Source organism: Ahaetulla prasina, chromosome 11 (genome assembly GCF_028640845.1).
Source record: "Ahaetulla prasina isolate Xishuangbanna chromosome 11, ASM2864084v1, whole genome shotgun sequence".
Lineage (NCBI taxonomy): Eukaryota > Metazoa > Chordata > Lepidosauria > Squamata > Colubridae > Ahaetulla > Ahaetulla prasina.
Window position 1 is genome coordinate 15,306,583 of NC_080549.1, and position 23,393 is coordinate 15,329,975.

At 42.3% G+C, this 23,393-nt stretch overlaps 1 protein-coding gene across 1 annotated transcript in view; it reads right to left on the reverse strand.

Annotated features, from left to right (window-relative positions):
* DACH2 (dachshund family transcription factor 2) overlaps positions 1–23,393 on the reverse strand; it is a 371,548-nt gene that overhangs the window by 49,632 nt on the left and 298,523 nt on the right. Inside the window, exons 6-8 of the mRNA XM_058154632.1 lie at positions 20,092–20,264; positions 5,671–5,806; positions 4,685–4,765 (exon numbers count right to left, since the gene is read on the reverse strand). Coding sequence (XP_058010615.1) covers positions 4,685–4,765; positions 5,671–5,806; positions 20,092–20,264 — 390 coding nt within the window. The remainder of the gene's footprint in view (positions 1–4,684; positions 4,766–5,670; positions 5,807–20,091; positions 20,265–23,393) is intronic.

Below are 23,393 nucleotides of genomic sequence, written 5' to 3' on the forward strand. Positions count from 1 at the left end.
ACACCCCATGGCCTATATAAAGGATCTGCTTTCTGGCAGTCTCTGAGTCAGGCAAAGTCAAACTTATCTTGCTGAAGTCACTTTCTGGTCTCCTGCCTGCTCTGAGGACTTTGCTAGGACTTTGGGCAGAGCTGCAGAGGAAAGCCTGATTCGGATTTCCCTGACCCGGTCGTCAGCGGAGGAGTGGGACACGACAGAAACAGGGAAACTAGGGGGAGTGGGAATCAGTCACAATCCTCCTCTCTAAAAACCAGTCAACCCTGCATCAATTTCACACAATTAACAATCCCCCCCCCCCAAAGTCCCTCTAGTATTTCAAGTTTTCATCCAAAATCAATGTACTTTGTTTCTTTATTCCACCCCTCCCTTTTTCACCTTACGTGTTTCGGTTGCAGAGAAAGAGGATTTCCAATTATTCAGGCAATGTTATGATTTATGATTTATCACTTTGTTGCTTGTGTATATACGGAGAGCTTATGCACCAGAGACAAATTCCTTGTGTGTCCAATTACGCTTGGCCAATAAAGAATATTCTATTTTATTCTAAACGTGCTTAATTGAGCTCGAAGTAGAAAACACATCAGCGTTGTTTTCCCACCAGTCCTCACTGTAAACAAAGCATCTCCCAAGAAAGAATGGCAGAGAAATACACCCGTGTGCAAAATCCTACGATTTGTAACTTCTCCAGCTTCCAAGGTCAACAGCGGGTCGTGAGCTGTTGTAGTCATTAAGTGAGAAGTTAATGTCAGGTGTGTAAATTCAAAATCAGAAGAATGATTGCTACGCCTATTCACAAGAATCTAATCAACTAAGGCTGAGTATTAAATTGGTTCTAGATAAGGGATAATGGAATTCAAGAGAGGACCATTTGTGATCACGCAACAACTCTAGGCTGAGTTCTCTCTTGACTCCACCCCAGGGTTGAAATCTACTTACGTTCCCTACTGGTTTGGAAGTGCACATGCTGTGTGCATGGCGCGCATGCCATCTTCACATCCGATTTTGGACCCTCTGCGCATGCGCAAAGCCTTCTGTGCATGTGCAGACGGTCAAAAACAGGTTACTTCCTGGTTAAAACCAGGAAGTAATGACATCAGGGTGGGTGGGCGGAGCCTCATGATGCAGCTGCTACGGGTTCGCTAAACTACGCTCGCCACTGCTACCGGTTTACTGCTACCGGTTCAGAGTGAACCGGTAGCATTTCGCCCCTGCTCCACCTCCAGTTGCAACCTCTTCTCCCACTGTTCTTTCCGAGCTTCTTTCTCTGTTTGTTATGTAGTTGCGGACTCCTCCACCCCTTGTCTGATCATTCCCTAAGCATTCCCTTATCTCAGGGGTCAGCAACCTGCGGCTCTGGAACTTCATGTGGCTCTTTCATCCCTCTGCTGCGGCTCCCTGTCATTGGTCGGGTCCACAATTGATTGGACTTTTGGTTAGGACAGGTAGAGGAAAAAGGACACCATGCTAGGAGGAGACTCTATGGTGGGGGAACAGGACTTCTGGTCAGCTCCAGAATTGAATGGGGGGCTTCCAGTTAGGACCTCTGTGGCTCTTCAAGTGTTTAAGGTTGCTGAGCCCTGCCTTATCTGATCATTCTCTTCCCCTAACTTGCAAAGAATTCAAGACTTAGACCATGTGTGATCACGTCATAAAATTGCGCAAAATTGGAAAGCAGAGAAAATACCCCTGGGAAGGAGAAATTATTAGAAAAAATTTAGATTGTGCAGAAATGAATAGATTAACCTTGATGATTAAAGAAAGAGAGGATCCAGAATATTTTAAGATATGGGATAAATTTTACCATTGGTTAGAAGAACGGTATAGATAAGCAATGGATAATTATGTAAGAAAATGATAATAATGTATTTGTGGAAAAATGGTAATAGTTCAAATTGAAGTGAAGAAAGAAGAAACAATAAAATAATGGAGCCAGGAAGAAAACACCGAGACATCACACGGAAGGAATTGCTGATGTTTTAAATGTCTGTTTGTCTATAAAATAAAAAACTTTACAAAAAATAATAATAATTAGCTCAATCTCAATTTCAAGGTGGACTTGAAACCAGAGATGTTTTTATTAGGAATATTATAATACAATATAATATAACAACAGAGTTGGAAGGGACCTTGGAGGCCTTCTAGTCCAACCCGCTGCCCAGGCAGGAAACCCTACACCATCTCACTCAGATGGTTATCCAACATTTTCTTAAAAATTTCCAGTGTTGGAGCATTCACAACTTCTGCAGGCAAGTCGTTCCACTGATTAATTGTTCTAACTGTCAGGAAATTTCTCCTTAGTTCTAAGTTGCTTCTTTCCTTGATCAGTTTCCACCCATTGCTTCTTGTTCTACCCTCAGGTGCTCTGGAGAACAGCCCGACTCCCTCTTTTTTGTGGCAACCCCTGAGATATTGGAACACTGCTATCACGTCTCCCCTAGTCCTTCTTTTTATTAAACTAGACATACCCAGTTCCTGCAACCGTTCTTCATATGTTTTAGCCTCCAGTCCCCTAATCATCTTTGTTGCTCTTCTCTGCACTCTTTCTAGAGTCTCTACATCTTTTTTACATCGTGGCATTAAACAGAGCTTACAGTAAAGAAACTCAATACTTGATATTACACATAATTACTGCTGCAAGGATTGTCTACGCACAGTTCTGGAAAAATGAAAAGGTACCAACAGAGGAAGAAATAATCAAGAAAAATTCTAGACTGTGCAGAGATGGATAAATTAATGAAAGAAATAAAAGAAAAGAAAAAGAAGAGACAGAATACTATCAAGTACGAATTAAGTGGTACGATTGGCTAGAGAATAGGAAAAGTGAATATGAATAAATGATGGAGAAGAGAAGGTGGTAAATGTATAAAATACTGTCAATGAATAAAACTAGATATAAAGGAATGATAATTTGTGTTGTAAATGTTGTACCTTTGATGAAGGTTTTTTTTTCTTTTTCTTTTATGTACACTGAGAGCATATGCACCAAAACAAATTCCTTGTGTGTCCAATCACACTTGGTCAATAAATTCTATTCTATTCTATTCTATTCTATTCTATTCTATTCTATTCTATTCTATTCTATTCTATTCTATTCTATTCTATTCTATTCTATTCTATTCTATTCTATTCTAAAGATAAAGATAAGAAAAGAGGGGAAAAAATGGGGAATACATAAAGCAGAAAGTATGTGGAACGAAACTGACGTGTAAATAGAAAACGCATGTGTTTGTGTTATATATGTTTGTGTTGTGTTGCGTTGTTGTAGTAAAATTAATAAAAAAAAATTGGGATGAATAATTAGCTCAATCTCCCGAAAACTCCAAGTTACAGCAAAATTGGCAGTTTATGGCTCAGAGAGCTATAAATCATTTTCAAAATCATGATGATATTACCGAAACCAGATGTGAAAACATATGTTTACCATGCCTGTGTAAATTGCTGACTTGCCAATGCCATACTTAATAAACGTCGATACTTTTGTGTTAACTACATATCCCCTCAATAATGAATTCCTAAATCCATGATGATGATAGCATCATCTTCATCATCGTCATCATCAATATTGGGGTTGATAAAGATAAAAGCTGTAGAAGCTATTTTTTTTTTCCTTGATGGTTTTATGACTTCAAGCCGCCTTTTAAACAAAAGAACAAAGGGGCTAAAATGCATATAATAAATCAATAAAATGCAAGCAATTGAATTGAAATTCAAAAATGCAAGAGGCACGCTATAATTAATGCAAATGCATTAATACGGTTAGTTCATTCCCTTCACGTGAAACGCAATTCATTACAAATGTAAAATGCAATTAATGCAAACACGAAGAAGTTGAACAACTTACTGAAGCTGCAACCCTGACGTGAGCGCTCTTAAGTATTTCTGAACTGACAGATGATTGGATAAGATGGCGTGTGAATTTATTTTTGCCAGAACGATTAGCGTTATTCTGCAGACTTAATCTGAATCAGCAAAACTGGATGTTACAGAAAGTCTGAGAATGCAACTGTCTGCCAACTACCAGAGTTATAATCAAGTATGTGTGACTTAAACCATCCTCAGGATGTATAAAAACAGTGGGGTGTTTTTTTTTTATTTAACCCATTCGTATTATAGACTACAGAACAATTTACTATCATTTTTTAAAAAGAAATCAGGTTTAATGGGGCTTCCTCACCGAATCTATAGAAGTCAAGGAGCTTCAGCAAAACCAGGATTAAATTCTGATACTGGGATCCAATCAACCAATAAGTTTCTGCCTACAGTTATTTGGGAGTCAGGTGGCCTCTAAGACTTATCAATCAATCAATCAAAAATTAAATAAACAGTGAAGAAAACCGAGCGAAAGAACCACATTTCTGAGCACACAGTGAGTAACAAGTAGGACTTCGCCCATCCAATAAAATTCTACCAGATATGGGACCATGTAGTGGGGACTTTGGAAGATTGAAATTATCCTTTTGTAGAAAGGTGGGGGGGGGGTCTTGCTGCTCCCCCCCCTCCAGTTACATGGCAAAATACTGGAGGTGAATGCAAACATCATCCATTCCAAACCATTTTCCAAATTACAGCATGCTGTAATCTAAAAACAAACCTTCTGATTTCAACATACAGATATAGAGCCGCAGCAAAAAAAAAAAAAGTCTAAGAGTCATGTTGACATGAGAAGAATAAAAAATGGTGTCACCTTTCTCCTTTGAGAGTTTTTTGGGGTTGGGTCCAGATTCTTGATCTATTGCTTCTCCTTCTCTAATATTTGATAACAGACCTGAAAGAAAATTGAAGGTGCGCAGGGAAGGGAGAGAAATAAGGATAAAATTAGTTACCGGGCTTTTCCAAAAACACAACCTACCCCAATAATAAGCCCAACCCTAATTTTTTGGGGGTGGGCCTAATATTACCCCTACCCCAAAAATAAGCCTGGGGGCGGGATGGGTGTGGCCATGAGTGGTAGCGCGGGCATGGAGTGGGGGAACTGTCCAGCTGCAACTGCAGCCCGCTGGTCCCTTGGGGCAGTGCAAATACCGCTTTTGTCCTCTTTCTGGGCGCAGCACTTCTATTTGTTGGGCCGCTTTCCCGAAGCCGGCACCCGCCGCGGCCAGCCGCTTTTTGGAAAGCTCGCGGGAGGCTTTTTGGCAAATCAGAGGAAAATGGGGAGGGTTTTTTTCCTGCCTGCCATCCTTCCCTCAGTCTGTGCTGAGCTTGAGGAATGGATGAAAGGCAGGAAAAAACCCCCTCCCCATTTTCCTCCCATTCACCAAAAAGCCTCCATTCCGAACGCTGAAGGTTCAGAATAGAGGCGACGGTGCGTCCAAGGCGTGTCCAGCTCAGCGAGTCTGGCTTGCTGCACCTCAAAAAAAATTAGACTGCCTCAAAAATAAGCCCAAGTGCTTATTTTTTTTTTAAAAAAAATATTATTGATTAAACTATTTGTCTTTAAAAACAACACAAAAAACAATCAGACATATATAAAAACAGAACACATCAAGACATAACGTATTGAACATTACATACCATTAATGGTAAGTGCTTATTTTCAAGTCTAAACGAAAATAAGACTCGGTCTTATTTTCTGACAAACACAGTGTGTATGCGTGTGTGTATGAATGTCTTTCGTTTTCCACAGGGCTGTTCCCTAAATCCGAAACGGTCAAACAGTGAAACGGTACAAACCAATTCTATCTGGTGTGTTGTCAATTTGGGATGGAGAACTTGAAACACTGCTGCTCTGGTGTGAAGAGGCATGACTTCCGGGTCGCTGGCCCTCTTCTACAGATGGAGCAGGCGAAGGGCTGTCTTGGATCCTTTCCTTTAAAGAAAGAAAGAAGATTGGTTAGAATAGAATAGAATAAATAGAATTTTTTATTGGCCAAATGTGACTGGACACACAAGGAATTTGTCTTTGGTGCATATGCTCTCGGTGTACATAAAAAAAGATACGTTCATCAAGAATTCTAAGGTACAATACTGAACGATAGTCATAGGGTACAAATAAGAATAGAATAGAATAGAACAGAATAGAACAGAACAGAACAGAACAGAACAGAATAGAATAGAACTTTTTTATTGGCCAAGTAATTTGTCTTGATGCATATGCTCTCAGTGTACATAAAAGAAAAGATATGTTCATCAAGAATTCTAAGGTACACCACTGAATGATAGTCATAGGGTACAAAGAAGAATAGAATAGAATAGAATAGAATAGAATAGAATAGAATAGAATTTTTTTATTGGCCAAGTGTAATTGGACACACAAGGAATTTGTCTTGGTGCATATGCTCTCAGTGTACATAAAAGAAAAGATACGTTCATCAAGAATCATAAGGTACAACACTTAATGATAGTCATAGGGTACAAATAAGCAATCAGGAAACAATCAATATCAACATAAATTGTAAAGATACAAGCAACAAAGTTACAGTCATACAGTCATATAACCAAGAAGATTGGTTCAAGTACCTAATTGCATTTTCTTTTGGGATTTCATTCAAAGGTGATCCAAATGGATCTCTACCTTGACTTCCCAAATGAAACTAAAAAATGGAATAGAACCGGAAGCCTTCACATCAGTTTGTATAATAATAATAATAATAGAATAACAAAGTTGGAAGGGACCTTGGAGGCCTTCAACCCCCTGCTCAAGAGATCTTAAACCACACTTCAGACAAATGGTTGTCCAACATCTTCTTAAAAACTTCCAGTGCTGGAGCATTTACAACTTGTGGAGGCAAATTGTTCCACTGATTAACTGTCAGGAAACTTCTCCTTAGTTCTAGGTTGCTTCTCTCCTTGATTAGTTTAAGGAAGTTGGATCCTTCCATGTGTTTCTTCCCAAACCAATTCAGAAGTTTGAGTGGAATCAATGTAATTTGGATGTCCAAAGCTAAATGATCTGATTTTCTGGAAAAAAAAATCTAATTGAATTGATACTTTCAATTGAGAGGAACTAAACACCTCCTGCACAGTGGTGGGATTCAGCCGGTTCTGTCCAGATTGTGCAAACCAGTAGCGGCGACTGCAGAAGGCTCCGCCAACCCACCTGGAGGTAACACACGACTACTATGCATGCGCGCGCTCACATTTGCGAACTGGTAGGGGAGATAAGTGAACCCCACCTCTGCTCCAGCACCCAAAAGTCATCACTGCCAATCAACCTGAATGATCAAGCCACCTTCAGAACATACTATAATATCTTGGGATCCCAGAATAATAATCCATCGGAGTGGCAGAAAATCCAAAAAAGAAATGAGGGAGAAGAAGATAAGGTACAAGGATTACTTGTAACCCTTTCTAACCTTGACTCAGTGGTGAAATCCAATTTTTTTTTACTACCAGTTCTGTGGGTGTGGCTTGGTGGGCGTGGTGTGGCTTGGTGGGAGTGGCTTAGTGGGCATGGCAGGGGAAGGATACTGCAAAATCCCCATTCTCCACCCCCCACTCCTGGGGGGAAGGATATTGTAAAATCGCCATTCCCACCCCACTCTGGGACCAGCCAGAGGTGGTATTTGCCGGTTCTCTGAACTACTCAACATTTCCGCTACCGGTTCTCCAAACTACTCAAAATTTCCACTACTGGTTCTCCAAGCTACTCAAAATTTCTGCTACCGGTTCTCCAGAACCTGTCAGAACCTGCTGGATTTCACCTCTGCCTTGACTTCCCTTCATGCAAAGTTATTTTTTCCCAGGGGGACAGAAACTCATCTGAAGGACACTTAAGCAAAAGTGAATGTCAGCGCTTCAAGTAACACATCCACAACAAGAACTCCGAGGCAGGCATTTTCCTCAAAGAACAATTTATTGGGATATATCATAACGGCCCAAACCTGCTGAAAACCAGCTCTAAAGTCCCCCCCGATTTTCACCTAAGTAAAAGTTTTATCCCTTCCCCAGAGTAATTGGTCACATGGGCCAATCAGCACACAGTCCAGTTGTTACGCTGATTCAGCCTCCTCCTTCCTCACACCTGCATGGATGTCTTTGGTTCCCAGGGGAAAGAATTTTATTTTGGCTACAGCATCCCCAGCTATTTCTACTTCACTCCCTCCCTTCCCCCTCAGCTCTGGCCTGTGTCAGCTCTGAAGCAGCAAGGGAGAAAATGAACACGGCCTCAGTCAGGCCAACTTCAGGGCTGACAAGGAAGTTGAAAGTGAAGAGAAAGTGACGTGAAGTTATCTTTCTACAACTCTGCCAAAGATTTGTTCCAAATTTGCTATGCTTCACCTTTTAGTGCATCAAGGAAGATTTGGCTTTGACTTCTAATTTCATCCAGAGCCATCTCTGGGTTCTGCTTTTAACCCTACCTTGGAGTTCTGTACTTCAGAGCAAGCTTTTTCTAGGCCTCGTATTTCAAGCAAAACCTTTTGAAGGTTGCACAGAGAGTTTTATGACAAGGGGCCTTTATCAAGAGTATGTTGTGTGGTCTGTTCTAAATGAATTGTTCAGAAAACCCTGCCTCAAATGTGTTTTTAATAGGATAGTTATTGGACATTCAATAGCGGGTGAACCTCAAAATCACAGATGCGCATCTATTATGCAGTGGATAATCCTCAACGGAGCTGCTTTCTTAACTAATTATCTCTTAGTTAATGAACATACAATAACTAATAAAACTTAAAAGGGAAGCCTTTAATTGCTCTACTGTTAGCCTACTAATTAAAAATATTTGTTAAGCTTAAGCAGATAGTAATTCTATTCTTGGCCTTTCAGGTTTGGTATATCTTGAGGGAGTTTTTGATTTAAAGCAGTTGAAAACAAAAGAATAGAATAGAATAGAATTTTTTATTGGCCAAGTGTGATTGGACACACAAGGAATTTGTCTTGGTGCATATGCTCAGTGTACATAAAAGAAAAGATACGTTCATCAAGGTACAACATTTACAACACAATTGATGGTCAATATATCAATATAAATCATAAGGATTGCCAGCAACATAGTCATACAGTCATAAGCGTAAAGAGATTGGTGATGGGAACGATGAAAAGATTAATAGTAGTACAGACTTAGTAAATAGTTTGACAGTGTTGAGGGAATTATTTGTTTAGCAGAGTGATGGCCTTCAGGAAAAAACTGTTCTTGTGTCTAGTTGTTGTGCAATGCTCTGTAGCGTTGTTTTGAGAGTAGGAGTTGAAACAGTTTAGAATAGAATAGAATAGAATTTTATTGGCCAAGTGTGATTGGACACACAAGGAATTTGTCTTGGTGCATGTGCTCTCAGTGTACATAAAAGAAAAGATACGTTCATCAAGGTCATTTTTCAGGACATGGGTAGGTATTGCTGGAGACCTGCGAATTGTGTTGGGGAAAGGAAAGGAAAGGAAAGGAAAGGAAAAGAAAGGAAAGGAAAGGAAAGGAAAGGAAAGGAAAGGAAAGGAAAGGAAATGTTGTGACCTAGACCCAAGTAGGCAGTAGGAAACTCAGCTGTGAAAAAACAAACTTTATCCAAACAGCTGAGAATTACTTCATTCCCAGCATCAAATTTTAACTCAAATTAAAATAAATTCCTCCCAACACAAATTCCTCAGTCCTATCACAAACCTTGGTCCAATTAGGCAAACTGCTAATTTCTTGGCAAATGTTCAGAAGTCACAAAAACAAATGCAAGACGTAGACGAAGCAGAAGATGAAGCTACCAACATTGTTTTCCGGCAAAGCCCAAATGCCATTGCTGGTCTGTTTTAAGCCTTATGGGAGGCGCCAATCATCTCTTGGCCCTACTCCCGAGTCTTCTTTTTTGCTTGAACTGCTCTTGCCTTTTGGCAGCTCTTCTCATGCTCCTCCTGTTCCTCTGCCTCACTACTATCAGTCTCTGGAGGCTCTGGAGTCCGCACCTCACTCCTCAATGGCCCTGGCCTCACCTCAGCCTCATCGCTCTCCGACTCCATTACCAGCTCCACAGGCTGCTGGCAGAGCACAACAGGAAAGTAAAGTAAAGTAAAGTAAAGTAAAGTAAAGTAAAGTAAAGGAAAGGAAAGGAAAGGAAAGGAAAAGAAAGGAAAGGAAGGAAGGAAGGAAGGAAGGAAGGAAGGAAGGAAGGAAGGAAGGAAGGAAGGAAGGAAGAAATCTCAGGAAGGAAGAAATCAGCCTCTTGCCCCCAACCATCTGGGTCCTCATTTTACCCAAGGATGGAAGGCTGAGTCAACCTTGAGCCGGTGAGAGTCAAACTGTGAACTGCTGGCAGCCGGCAGTCAGCAAAGTAGCCTGCAATACTGCATTCTAACCACTGCGCCACCACAGTTCATTACACAAACTGCATTTTCTGGTGGGGTGGGGGTATTAACCCAGCACTGCAGTTTGTAAACAAGTGTTGTGGCTCCAGCCCCCGAACCTGGCCGATTTATGGCTTAGTCCGATGTGTAATACCTGCCAACAGTGGTTTATTCAACAAATCTTGAAATTATGGCTCAGCTCCATGTGGGTACTGTCATTCAGATGATGCCAGCTATGGGAAGGTAATCCTGGGTACCCAATAAACTCCTCTCCAGCATGGAAGATAGTTGTGGCTATCTTTTACTATAATGTATGCTAGTGGTCTCTTCTCTGCACATAAACAGATCCATTTTTCAGCAGTGTAATCAGTCTGCTTCTATTAAGCTACTTAACAGCAATGAGTTGTGGTTCATTAGGTAGCTACTGTTGTGTCTCCGTCTAGTTAAAATTTCACAGCGAGTTAATCTATTTTATTACAAATGAGAACACATGCAATCATGTTCCTGGCATTTTCCAAACACAGGGTTAACAGTATTTGTAACAAATCAATGAGGACGTTGCAATTGGAAAATGGCAGACCTGATAGGCTAAGCATCTTTGCCCGTTGATGACTTCATTTTTTGTCATTTGTGGATTTTACAGCTCCCTGTCACTCTTTGCATGTAGTTTAGTTCTCGTCTAAAATTAGCTGTTGTCCAGCTAACTCCAGAAATATAAACTCACCTTCTGGGGAGCGGATAGTCATACACCTGTGTGCACACAGACATTAACATCCCGATGTGTTAAAGGTAGAGTTTCCAACTCAGATTAAGCCAGCTTTGCAAAGGTTGTATTGTTACTGCGGCAGGGGCAAAATATTTATGTGACCTGAACAAAAACCACAATATAGATTTTATCATTGCTCTTGAAGGACCGAAGAGTGCTGAAAATGCTAATTACTGGTCCAATATAGTCTGGACATCCAGAGCTTCCACAGTCTGTATGTGGACCTGACCACGAACATAGTGGTCAGGTCCATAACATATTACATATATACATCTAATATATTACTGGACTGGACTACTGCAACGGTCTCTACATGGGGCTCCCCTTGAAGAGCACCCGGAGGCTCCAACTGGTCCAGAATGCGGCTGCGCGGGTAATAGAGGGAGCAATTCAAGGCTCCCATGTAACACCCCTCCTGCGCAAGCTGCACTGGCTTCCAGTGGTCTTCCGGGTGCAATTCAAGGTGCTGGTTACCACCTTTAAAGCGCTCCATGGCATAGGACCGGGTTATTTACGGGACCGCCTGCTGCTACCAATTGCCTCCCATCGACCAGTGCGCTCCCATAGGGAGGGTTTCCTCAGGGTGCCGTCGGTCAGACAATGTCGACTGGCGACCCCCAGGGGGAGGGCCTTCTCTGTGGGGGCTCCTGCCCTCTGGAACAAGCTGCCTCCAGGGATACGTCAACTCCCTGACCTCCGGACCTTCCGACGCGAGCTAAAGACATTTTTGTTTCTTCGCGCAGGGCTGGCTTAATATAGTTTTAATGGGGGTTTTTTATTAGAGTTTTTAGTTTCTTAGCCAAATTGAATTAGTTTTTAAAAATGTTTTTAATTTTTGTGATTTCTTGTTTTAGTTGGCTGTAAACCGCACTGAGTCCTTCGGGAGAAGGGCGGTATATAAATTAAAATAATAAATAAATAAATAAATAAATAAATACATCCATAGTATGTATGTAATATGTTACATACACCAATATGTAACATATTACATCATCCTGGACTCATTTTGTAAGTTAGTTGGTTTGAGATATATTGATTCAAAAATTGTGGCTTTATGACGCACTGTTTCCATAGGTAGCATTCAGCCGGTTTGGACTGGTTCGCCCGAACCGGGAGCGGCCCGCCCACCCATTTGCCCAGGCTACATGCCATCCTATTTAGGCATGTTTTTGGGGCCGGGTGCATGCGCAGAAGGCACATATGTGAGCAAAGTGCATGCACGGAAGGCCGGACATCTGTGTGGAAGGCAGATGCATGCGCTCACCAGGCACACACATGAAGCGAGTGTGTGGCACACGGCGAATCAGTAGCAACATACGGCTAACTAAGGGTTACAAACAATAACTTCAGCTTTGGAAGCCATACTAGGCCGAAGGCTTCGGCGCTGCCACTTTCCAATGTGTGGGAAAGTAGGAGGGGGGATTTGGTAGGAGGGGCTATAAGACATAATAACCTTCCTTCTGCCGGTCAAGGTCAGGCCGAGCCTACATCTGGAGAAGGAGTGGCCGGAGTGATGTCTCGAGATGGAACAGTTGGCGATTGGAGCATGTGATTGGCAGAGAGGTCAAGAGGGTGGGGATTTTGGAGTTACTGAGGAAAAAAACCGGATCCCCAGATTTGGATTTCATCCAACTGTGCCAGTTTACCTATGCTAGTAAAAGAACTTTGAAAGATGTTTGCTTCGGAGTCTTTTGTGCAAGAGGGGGCTTTTCTGGAACGCTGACACTAACAGATACAAGGGTTTTAATATTTGCACCACTCAGGTAACCACGATGACACAGATAAACCTCCAGGTGACCTTAATGACCGCTAAAAGGATGCAGATGACCAGCTGTCTGCAAGTATAAATCCTTCCATTCCCCACTATCCAGTCAGAGCTAAAGAAGCTTCTTGGATGAGAAGTGAAATATCTGCTAGGAAAAAAACAAACAAACCAGAACGTCCAGTTGCCTCTTGAAAAACCACCTTTGGGACAAGAGGTTTAATAGTATATAAATCAAACTAGAAGAAATGCCCACAAAAAAACTCCATTCTTCAGAAACAAAAAGAGCTCATGATTTTGTATTCCTTTGGTATGAACAGGATAGCTTGCTATTATTAGACTATGAGGAGACTAGTTCCGAAGACATATAGTCTAGTCCGAAGACTAGTTCCGAAGACATACAGAAGAAATGAGTTCCAGACTTCACTCTTTCAGAAGGTGGTTATAAAATAGGATGCACCCTTTAAATACAAACAGGTTTTCTTACATCAAAATGTGATTGAATCTCTATAGCTGAGTGGAAATTGTTCAACAGTTGGAAGTTCACAGTCTTACAGACTTGAACATTCTGGGGAGCTGTCCAAGGTACCACTTTTTTTTTTTGATGTGCATTAAACCGCTTTCCATTAAGTATGCTTAATAATGCCCAGATCTGTAGATGTTTTTGGCCGACACGTTTTTTAAATCCCTGACTGTTATCTATACTGAATGGAAGGCTAGGTGTTTATATTGATATTCTACCTCATTGTTTGAGTTATAGTTTTGTTGTATTCACTCTAAGCCAGCGGGCTCCCCCCAATCCTTTTGGCACCAGGGACCGGTTCCATGGGAAGAAATTTTTCTGTGGATCGGAGGCGGCTTGGTTTTGCATGCTGCCGGCATCCCGTGGATGGGGCTTTGCTTGTTTGCATGGACTGGTTTCTGGCATGCTGCGGCCCGCTGCCGGTCCCCGGAGTTGGGGACCTCTGCTCTAAGCTACCGAGAGTCTACTGAATAGGGCAGAGCACAAATTCAATAAAGAGGGGTGCGACAGCTCAATGGTTGATCATGCTGAGCTAGTCAGCTGCAAAACTGACAGCCTGGGTTTGAGACCCGAGTGCCACAAAAGGGGATGAGCTCCCGTTCTTTGTGCCAGCTCCTTCCCACCTAGCAGTACAAAAGCAAGCAAAAGCAAGCAAATAGGTACCACTTCGATGGGACAGTAACAAGATTCCACACGGATCGTGCCCTACAGGCAGACACAACTGGACAAGGAAACCTTTACCTTTGCTAAATTTAATGAACAAACTTACTGTGCACCAGGTGTTTTGGATTTCAGTTCTCAATCGCTTCAGCTGCCCATTGGATCCAAAATATCCAAAACATCCTGTTTTCATTCCAAATTTGTCCACCTCCCATTCACAGTAATCAACCCAGCCAACCTCACAGCAGATTTTTTTCCCTCTCTCTCTCTCTGTCTACGCACAGCTTACCTAGTGTTGGCACAATCTACTTGACCTTCGTCCTTCAGATGTGATATTTCATAGTATCGATCTCCAAGCATTCAGAGCAATTGTGACCTACTGGCTTGCCTTGTTTATTTTTATTTGCACTGCGGCTATAATTACTTGCCCAAATGTTAATCTATTAATGAGTTCCTAAAGGACTTAATGGCATTTCTCTGCCAACGGGAATGTTTTTTTCAGTTCTTTCAGAATATTGGAAATTTTATTCACACAGTTTGTTTCCAAACTTCTTTACAAATCAGATGGGCAGGCCGTGGGGCAGCACATTAAATTCCTGATGAAAAAAAGGAAGCAGCAAACTATGGAAGAAATATTCCAGTCCGAGATTTGGTCTGAGGGTCAAAAGCAGGACACAAACTTCTGATTTTATGGGGATGAATGTGGAAACTATCTTAACACGTTTTTAAATTTAGCTCATGAATGATATGGCATCATGTCTACGGTATCTCTTTGGTTCTTTTGGCCATCTCAAGATGGACTTCCCAAAGGGAATTAAGAAGATACGATAGTTCTTTTTAGGAAACTTCTTCATGACCACCCAGCTCACCCAAACCTAAGATGGGTGGCTAGAGAAATCAAATCAAATTGGTAAATAAATAATATAATAATATAATATAATAACAGAGTTGGAAGGGACCTTGGAGGTTTCTAGTCCAACCCCCTGCCGAGGCAGGAAACCTTACACCATTTCAGGCAAATGGCTATCCAACATTTTCTTAAAAATTTCCAGTGTTGGAGCATTCACAACTTCTGCAGGCAAGTTGTTCCACTTATTAATTGTTCTAACTGTCAGGAAATTTCTCCTAAGTTGCTTCTCTCCTTGATTAGTTTCCACCCATTGCTTCTTGTTCTACCCTCAGGTGCTTTGGAAAATAGTTTGATTCCTTCTTCTTTGTGGCAACCCCTGAGATATTGGAACATTGCTATCATGTCTCCCCAGTCCTTCTTTTCATAAAACTAGACATACCGAGTTCCTGCAACCATTCTTCATATGTTTTAGTCTCCAGTCCCCTAGTCATGTTTGTTGCCCTTCTCTGCACTCTTTCTAGAGTCTCAACATCTTTTTTACATCGTGGCGACCAAAACTGAATGCAATATTCCAAGTGTGGCCTTATCAAGGCATTATAAAGTGGCACTAACACTTCACGTGATCTTGATTCTATCCCTCTGTTTATGCAGCCCAGAACTGTGTTGGCTTTTTTAGCAGCTGCTGCACACTGCTGGCTCATATCTAAATGGTTGTCCACTAGGACTCCAAGATCCCTCTCACAGGTACTACTATTGAGCAAGGTACCACATATCCGGTACCTGTGCATTTTTTTTTTTTGGTCTAAATGTAATACTATATGTTTGCTCAATATTGTTGGCTCGGTATTTACAAGCCTAGCCTATGACTTTGTATTTAATGGGATGTATGAAGCCAATGTCTTCAGGGATCACTTTCTATTTTAAATTGACAATCAACTGTGTAGGCCGAGGGATGAATTATTGGTACATTTTTCCAAGTATTATTTCATCCGATCAGCAAAAAAATGGTTCCCATTATTTGCTACATTTTGAACTGGGGAGGAGGCTAAAGACAGGATCATTTATATGTACAATATGCTGAACTATGGCCCATCCAAAGAGGCTTTTATAGAAATCGACAATATTATCTACGTGTCTTGAAAAATTACCCTACTTTCAGCATCAATTAGTCTTTAATACCAGCTGTTCACTTACTAATTTCCCTGCATGGTGACCATTTCTCACCAAGTTGTTAATTGCCACCTGCTCAGATAAACAACAACAACAAAACAAGTTAACAGAACTTCAGATGATCCTGGTACACAGTCAATCACAAACAAAATACAAGTCATTTGGAAAGGTGTTTCCTGATCATTACTTTACAATGTTCAGACTCTTACTGTGTTCCTAGGGAAACGGAACACCCCAGTGAGTCCATGAAAAATGCTGAATAAGCTATATATCAGGACTGTCCAACCTTGGCAACTTTAACATTTGTGGATTTCAACTTCCAGAATTCCCGAGTTAGCCATGCTGGCTATGGAATTCTGGGAGCTGAAGTCCACAAGTCTTAAAGTTGCCAAGGTTGGATACCCCTGATATATATAAATATGGTTCTTTAGATACTGCGGGTATGCAAATCCCATCATCCCTGACCATTGGCCAGGCTGAAGGATGATGGGAACTATATAGTCCAGTGGTGAAATCCAAACTTTTTTGCTACCAGTTCTGTCGGTGTTGCTTGGTGGGCTTGGTGTGGTTGGTGGGCATGGCACGGGAAGGATGCTGCAAAATCCCCATTCCCACCCCACTCCTGGGGGAAGAATATTTCAAGATCACCATTCCCACCCCACTCCTGGGGGAAGGAGATTGCAAAATCTCCATTCCCTCCCTACTCCAGGGGGAAGGAGATTGCAAAATCTCAATTCCCACCCCACTCTGGGGCCAGCCAGAGGTGGTATTTACCAGTTCTCTGAACTACTCAAAATTTCCGCTATCGGTTCTCCAGAACCTGCTGGATTTCACCCCTGATATAGTCATATACAGTATGTGTGTGTGTGTGTGTGTGTGTGTGTGTATGCGGTGGCTCAGGGGCTAGGACGCTGAGCTTGTCGATCAAAAGGTCGGCAGCTCGGCGGTTCGAATCCCTAGTGCTGCCGTGTAACGGGGTGAGCTCCCGTTACTTGTCCCAGCTTCTGCCAACCTAGCAGTTTCGAAAGCACATAAAAATGCAAGTAGAAAAAATAGAGACCACCTTTGGTGGGAAAGGAACAGCGTTCCGCGCGCCTTTGGCATTGAGTCATGCCGGCCACATGACCACGGAGACGTCTTCGGACAGCGCTGGCTCTTTGGCTTTGAAATGGAGATGAGCACCGCCCCCTAGAGTCGGCAACAACTAGCACGTATGTGCGAGGGGAACCTTTACCTTTATCTTTATAGTCCAATAATATCTGCCTAGCTCTGAGTGGGCAGTTAATATTTTTGTGAAAAGACATGAATGGCTGAAGTAGAAACCTTATTTCTTCATCTCTTTCAGGTTCTGTCTCAGAAAAGGAAGACAGAAAGGAAGTCAACCTCTCTTCAAACTTTCTGTTCTCCCTTCACTTTAATTAAAACACAAACACAACACATACCAACACTGGAATGCAAAAGGGAGGGGGTCTATTTCCCCAAGGAACTGTAGCATTTAGAGGTGGGCATAAAATACTTCAAAAACAAAGACCTGTAATCAGTGCTGCTGTTTGTAGGCTTTACCGTTCTGGAGATTTCGTGATGAGTGAGTGGATTTGGCGTTTATATATATAGAGATTGATTCATAAAAAAAATTAAACTGATTAGTCATTTCTAGAGGTCTGGAAGAGGGGAAGGTTCAACCTTGACTGAGACCAATAGCTTCATCTGTTTAAAAAAAACATTAGCTTTTCCCCAAAGTGGGCCATTTTTTTTTTATTGCTCCGTCCACTTTAGATTTTTGAAAAATAAACCCACCTGACATTTTTGTTTAAAATTCTGATCCTGCGGATGACTCCCGGTGAACCAAAGTTTCAAACAGCTGAGAAAGTTTCCTCGGCGGGACTGTAAATCCCTGAAGGCAGAGATTTATAACGGAATTTTTGACAGCATCCTTAACTATGGAAGTGGCAGTAGGAGCTGCTTAATCACATTAAGTTAAGATTATAGATGGCAAGGAAGTCTTTTGAATCCTGGCTAGCGCGGCTCTGCTTAATTTATCGTGTTCTTGTCCGGGGGAAATCAAATTTCATAGTTGTGACATTTCTATCCACAGATACTAAATGTTAACTTTGCTGAGCAGGCACCTTTGAGAGACAGGTGGTGGGATACTGCGGAGAGGAGATGGAGATGGACAGCTTTGTTCTAGATGGTGAATGTGATGGATGAGGTACAGGACAGCATCATTTCGTTCAAAGAGTTTTAGAGGGAGCCAAGATCTTCTGGTGGCAGAGAAGCAGCTTGGCGAAAGCTTTACAGAAAAGGGCTTCGGAAAGATAAATGGCTGAATGAAGATATTCATGGAAAGGTTCTGCCCGAATGCCACCAGACAAAGCTCTGATGGAGCCTGTGGAAATGCTTGGGTTTGCATTCCTTGAATGCTAGTCTCAGGGACCGTCATTTTCACTTCTTCCAAAGTTGGCTGGATCAGCCTTCTCCAATGTGAACATCTGGAATTCTCCAGCAAACAGGAATGGTGAGAATTGAAGATCTCATTCCTGGAGACATCCATGCCAGCTAGGAAGGAGGACTCAGGGCATGATAGAACCACTAGATCCTGAGGCCCAACAGGGTCTTGTGAAGTCCAGAAGGCACCTGCCTTCCAGAACAACACTCTCCCTGAGATCCATACAACCCCAAATGGGTTGTCCTTCCAGAGAGGTTAAAGCGGCTGGATCTTCTCACAGGCAGTGCTGTGTGACATGTGACTCCCTACTTTGTTGAGTTGTGTTTTCTGTTGTTAAGGGTTGTGGTTTCCTCCTTAACGTGGCCATTTCTGTTCTTGTTCTTAACCCACAATATTCATTTTTATACACTTCAATCCCACCTAACATGAGAGAGAAACGAACCTATAACATCAGAAAGACAACAAATATATATATATATATATAGAGAGAGAGGAACCTGGGGCTGGAGTCAAGAGAGGAATCAGCCTCGAGTCATTACATTCCCACAATTCCAACCCAATGGATTCCATTGACTCTTATCTAGTGCCAATTTAGTGCTAACTGCTAGTTGACTAGTTTCTTGTGTATAAAGGTAAGGTAAAGGTTCCCCTCGCACATATGTGCTAGTCGTTGCCAACTCTATGGGATGGTGCTCATCTCCATTTCAAAGCCGAAGAGCCAACGCTGTCTGAAGACGTCTCCGTTGTCATGTGGCCAGCATGACTCAATGCCAAAGGCGCGCAGAATGCTGTTCCCTTCCCACCAAAGGTGGTCCCTATTTTTCTACTTGCATTTTTTATGTGCTTTCGAACTGCTAGGTTGGCAGAAGCTGGGGCTAAGATGCTGAGGTTGTCGATCGAAAGGTTGGCAGTTCAGCGGTTCAAATCCCTAGTGCTGCCGTGTAACGGGGTGAGCTCCCGTTCCTTGTCCCAGCTTCTACAAACCTAGCAGTTCGAAAGCACGTAAAAAAATGCAAGTAGAAAAATAGGGACCACCTTTGGTGGGAAGGTAACAGCGTTCTGTGTGCCTTTGGCATTGAGTCATGCCGGCCACATGACCAAGGAGACGTCTTCAGACAGCGCTGGCTCTTTGGCTTTGAAACGGAGATGAGCACTGCCCCCCTAGAGTCAGGAACGACTAGCACGTATGTGCGAGGGGAACCTTTACCTTTACCTAAGAGTTAACAGAATTCAATGGGGGCTGCACTTGGACTGCTTGTGGGAACATAATGACTCCAAACTGCTTCCTCTCTTGACTCCGCCCCTCAGACTCTGCCTCTTCTTCTCCTACTGCAGGTGTTGGCAACCTTAAACATTCAAAGAGCCACAAAGGTCCTAACCAGAAGACCCTGTTCAATTCTGGAGCCGACCGGAAGTCCAGCTCCCCCATCATAGAGTCTCCTCCTAGCGCAGCATCCTTTTTCCTCAACCTGTCCTAACCGATAGCCCTATCAATTGTGGAGCCGACCAGCAACAGGGAGCCACAGTAGAAGGATGAAAGAGCCACATGCGGCTCCAGAGCCGCGGGTTGCTGACTCCTGTCCTACAGGATACAAACATCTCTCCAGCTGGTTTTCAGAGTACAGGAAATGTGCATAAGTGAAATGTTACTTCCTGCCGAAATGGCATAATGTAATCCAACACTGACAGTGAGCTACCTTCAGATTCTTACCTTAATTACCGATGCTCCGGCTCTTGAAAGTGGGCTGTGCATCTGGGCTGCTGCAGCCATGTTGGCGATAGTATTGAGATGGTTCATTTGATTCATGGCCATTGCTACCGAAGCAGGAGGCAGGCCAACCGGAAGAAGAGGATGGGGCATCATCATAAATGGCAGGTCTATCCCTGAAACACGAGAACAGCAGCCCGTAAATAATTTAAAAGCAGTGATTTCCTAGGGTTTTCACCCATAAAAGAGGGTGAAAGTTTAATGGAACCGACTCAATTAGGACTATAATTAGCTTGAAACGTTTTCTACGATTTGCAGTTAAAATTTAGCTTCAAGAATAAACCGGAAAAATAGATTTGTATTAATACAGAGACGAAAAATAGGGCAGATTTTTTGTTTTTTTTTTAATATAAAAAAACCGGAAATAATCCTTAGGTGACTACCCCCGTATTGAAATTAAATATATCATCAAAGGGCACAAATCAATGAAGACACTTCTCTATCTAGCAATCTACGACAAAAAAAAAAAAGAATTAATTCTGGGGTGGGTTTTTTTTGTTTTTGTTTTGCTAAAATATTCTTGATGTTTATTTATTTATTTATTTATTTCGATTTTTATACCGCCCTTCTCCCGAAGGACTCAGGGCGGTGTACAGCCAAGTAAAAATACAGTATATACAGATTAAAAGAAATTAAAAGAAAACATATTATATTGTGGCCGAAAATTTAAAAAAGTTTAAAATCTTAAAATACAAATAACCCCAATAAAAATTTAATCCAGTCCCGCTTGAATGAATAGGTGCGTTTTCAGCTCACGGCGAAAAGTCCGAAGATCAGGCACTTGACGTAAACCAGGGGGAAGTTCATTCCAAAGCGTAGGAGCTCCAACAGAGAAGGCCCTTCCCCTGGGGGCCGCCAACCGACATTGCTTGGCGGACGGCACCCTGAGAAGGCCCTCTCTGTGTGAGCGTACGGGTCGGTGGGAGGCAAAAGGTAACAGCAGGCGGTCCCGTAAGTACCCGGGTCCTAAGCCATGGAGCGCTTTAAAGGTGGTAACCAGAATCTTGAAGCGCACCCGAAAGACTACAGGAAGCCAGTGCAAACTGCGCAGGATTGGTGTTACATGGGAGCAACGAGAAAATGTACATTTTCCCTGAAAATAAGACCCTGTCTTATATTTTTTGGAACCCTGAAATAAGCGCTTGGCCTTATTGCCATGCGCTCAAAAGCCCGATTGGGCTTATTATCAGGGGATGTCTTATTTTGGGGGAAACAGAGTAGAAATACTGTAATTGGCATCTTTCAAAAGGCTCTTGTGACTTGACTTGAACATAATATTCAAAAGATTCAATTTTAAGACTGTTGGCTGGATGACTTGACTTCTGGCAAGCAAAGCCAATTTGGAAATGCCTGGTTCCCTTTGAAGACCACACGATTCCCTTAGTAACTGCAGTGATTCGCTTAACAGCCGCGGCCAAAAAAACTGACTCATTTAACAACTGCCTTGCTTAACGGTGTAACATTCTGCTCTCAATCATGCTTATAAGTCAAGGACTATTCATCTTTGGAAGACGATACGACGCCAGAACAGATGCTGGGAAAATCCTTATATCTACCTCTAGATTTATATTTACACAATACACCAAGAGCTACGATTGGTTTGGAAAGAATGCGCGTTGTGATATCTCTTGTTTCACACACTCCGTCCAGCCCACATCAATTGCTAATGGCAGTCTTTGTCCACTCATTAACTCTTCCCCTGCAGTGTCGTAATCTTTTCCTTCTACGCGGTAGAGTTTTAGTGCTTCCAGACACCATCTGTCTGAACGGGGCTGCTCATCTCTTTACAATCCGATTGACATGCAAACAACATGCAAATGACAAACAGAATGTAACAACCCTTCGTTGTTTTAAGGGACAATGTCTCAAAGGTTTTACAAAAGGGGTCGGGGGCGGCGGGGGGGGAGAGGAGCAGGAAGGAAAGAGAAGAAAAATGCATCTGCCACTCTTGCAGATCGGGCAGAATTATTTCTTATTCAATGAACACTCTGAACACCACGCGGAAGACAACAACAACAACAACAACAGCAACATAATGATATACAGCGGGTTGGGCAGTAGAACAAAATATTTTTGTGGACTTTGCAGGGACACCAAGTGGTTTCTGCTGCGCGAGACCACACTGAAGAGTGCACCGAACAGTTACAAGAAGTATGTATGTCTCTATATATCTATCAGTTTGCATCCAGCCGGTTCGGACCGGTTTACTCAAACCGGTAACGGAAATTGCAGATGGGCCTGCCCACCTGCCCCACCTCTATGCCATCCTATTTAGACACATTTTTGAGGCCGGGCCCATGCGTGGAAGGCACGTGAAAAAGCAAAGCACATGCACAAAAGGGAGGTGCATGCACGAACCAGGCGCACATGCACATGAAGTGAGCCAGTAGTAACATAATGTGAAACCCACCGCTGATATGTAAATATGTATGTATGTATGTATGTATGCATGGTACAGTGGTTAGAGTGCAGTGTTGCAGGCTAACTCTGCCCACAGCCAGGAGTTTGACCAGCTCAAAGTTGACTCAGCCTTCCATGCTTGTGGGTGGAAGTTGTGGATGCTTCTATCCTGGAGCATCCACAACTTCTGAAGGCAAGCCGTTCTACTGGTTGATTGTTGTCACTGACAGGAAATGTCTTCTTAATTCTAAGTTGGATCTCTCTTTGATAAGTTCCCATTTAGCATATTGCACATACAAAAAAAAATAATACCTAAATTCCAACTGTAAATCCACGGGGAGAAGAGAGAGAATGGAAGAAGAAGATTGAAAAATGGGATTGAAATGTTCCGGCTTTTAATGACCTCATGGTCCCACAGAGATTATGACATCACTGGAGAACTCCCTGTTGAATGCCAACATCTCAACGGTGCCATTAACACAACATGCTTAACTGGTTCCTGAATTAACCAATTTGTTGGATTAGCACAATATATTAACAACCAAATAGTTCTGAAATCACCAAATGGGTTACATTAACAAAGCGTGGTAAGGAATCCTCTTCCCCAAAGTTTAACATGAATCAGTGTTAACCAGGGTAAAGACAGCTTCTAAGAAGCTACTCAAAAGATGCTTCAGGCAATCTTAAGTAAATCCTGAGGTAAACAGACGTGAGTCACACTCCCAAACCAGGTGCTTAAATAAAACTGAGTCCTTTCTTTGCACTGCCTGAGGACAATTGAAAAAAAAAAAGGGTTATGCTTAGAAAGTAGCAGCTTGGCTATCTCATATTTTCAAATATACCTG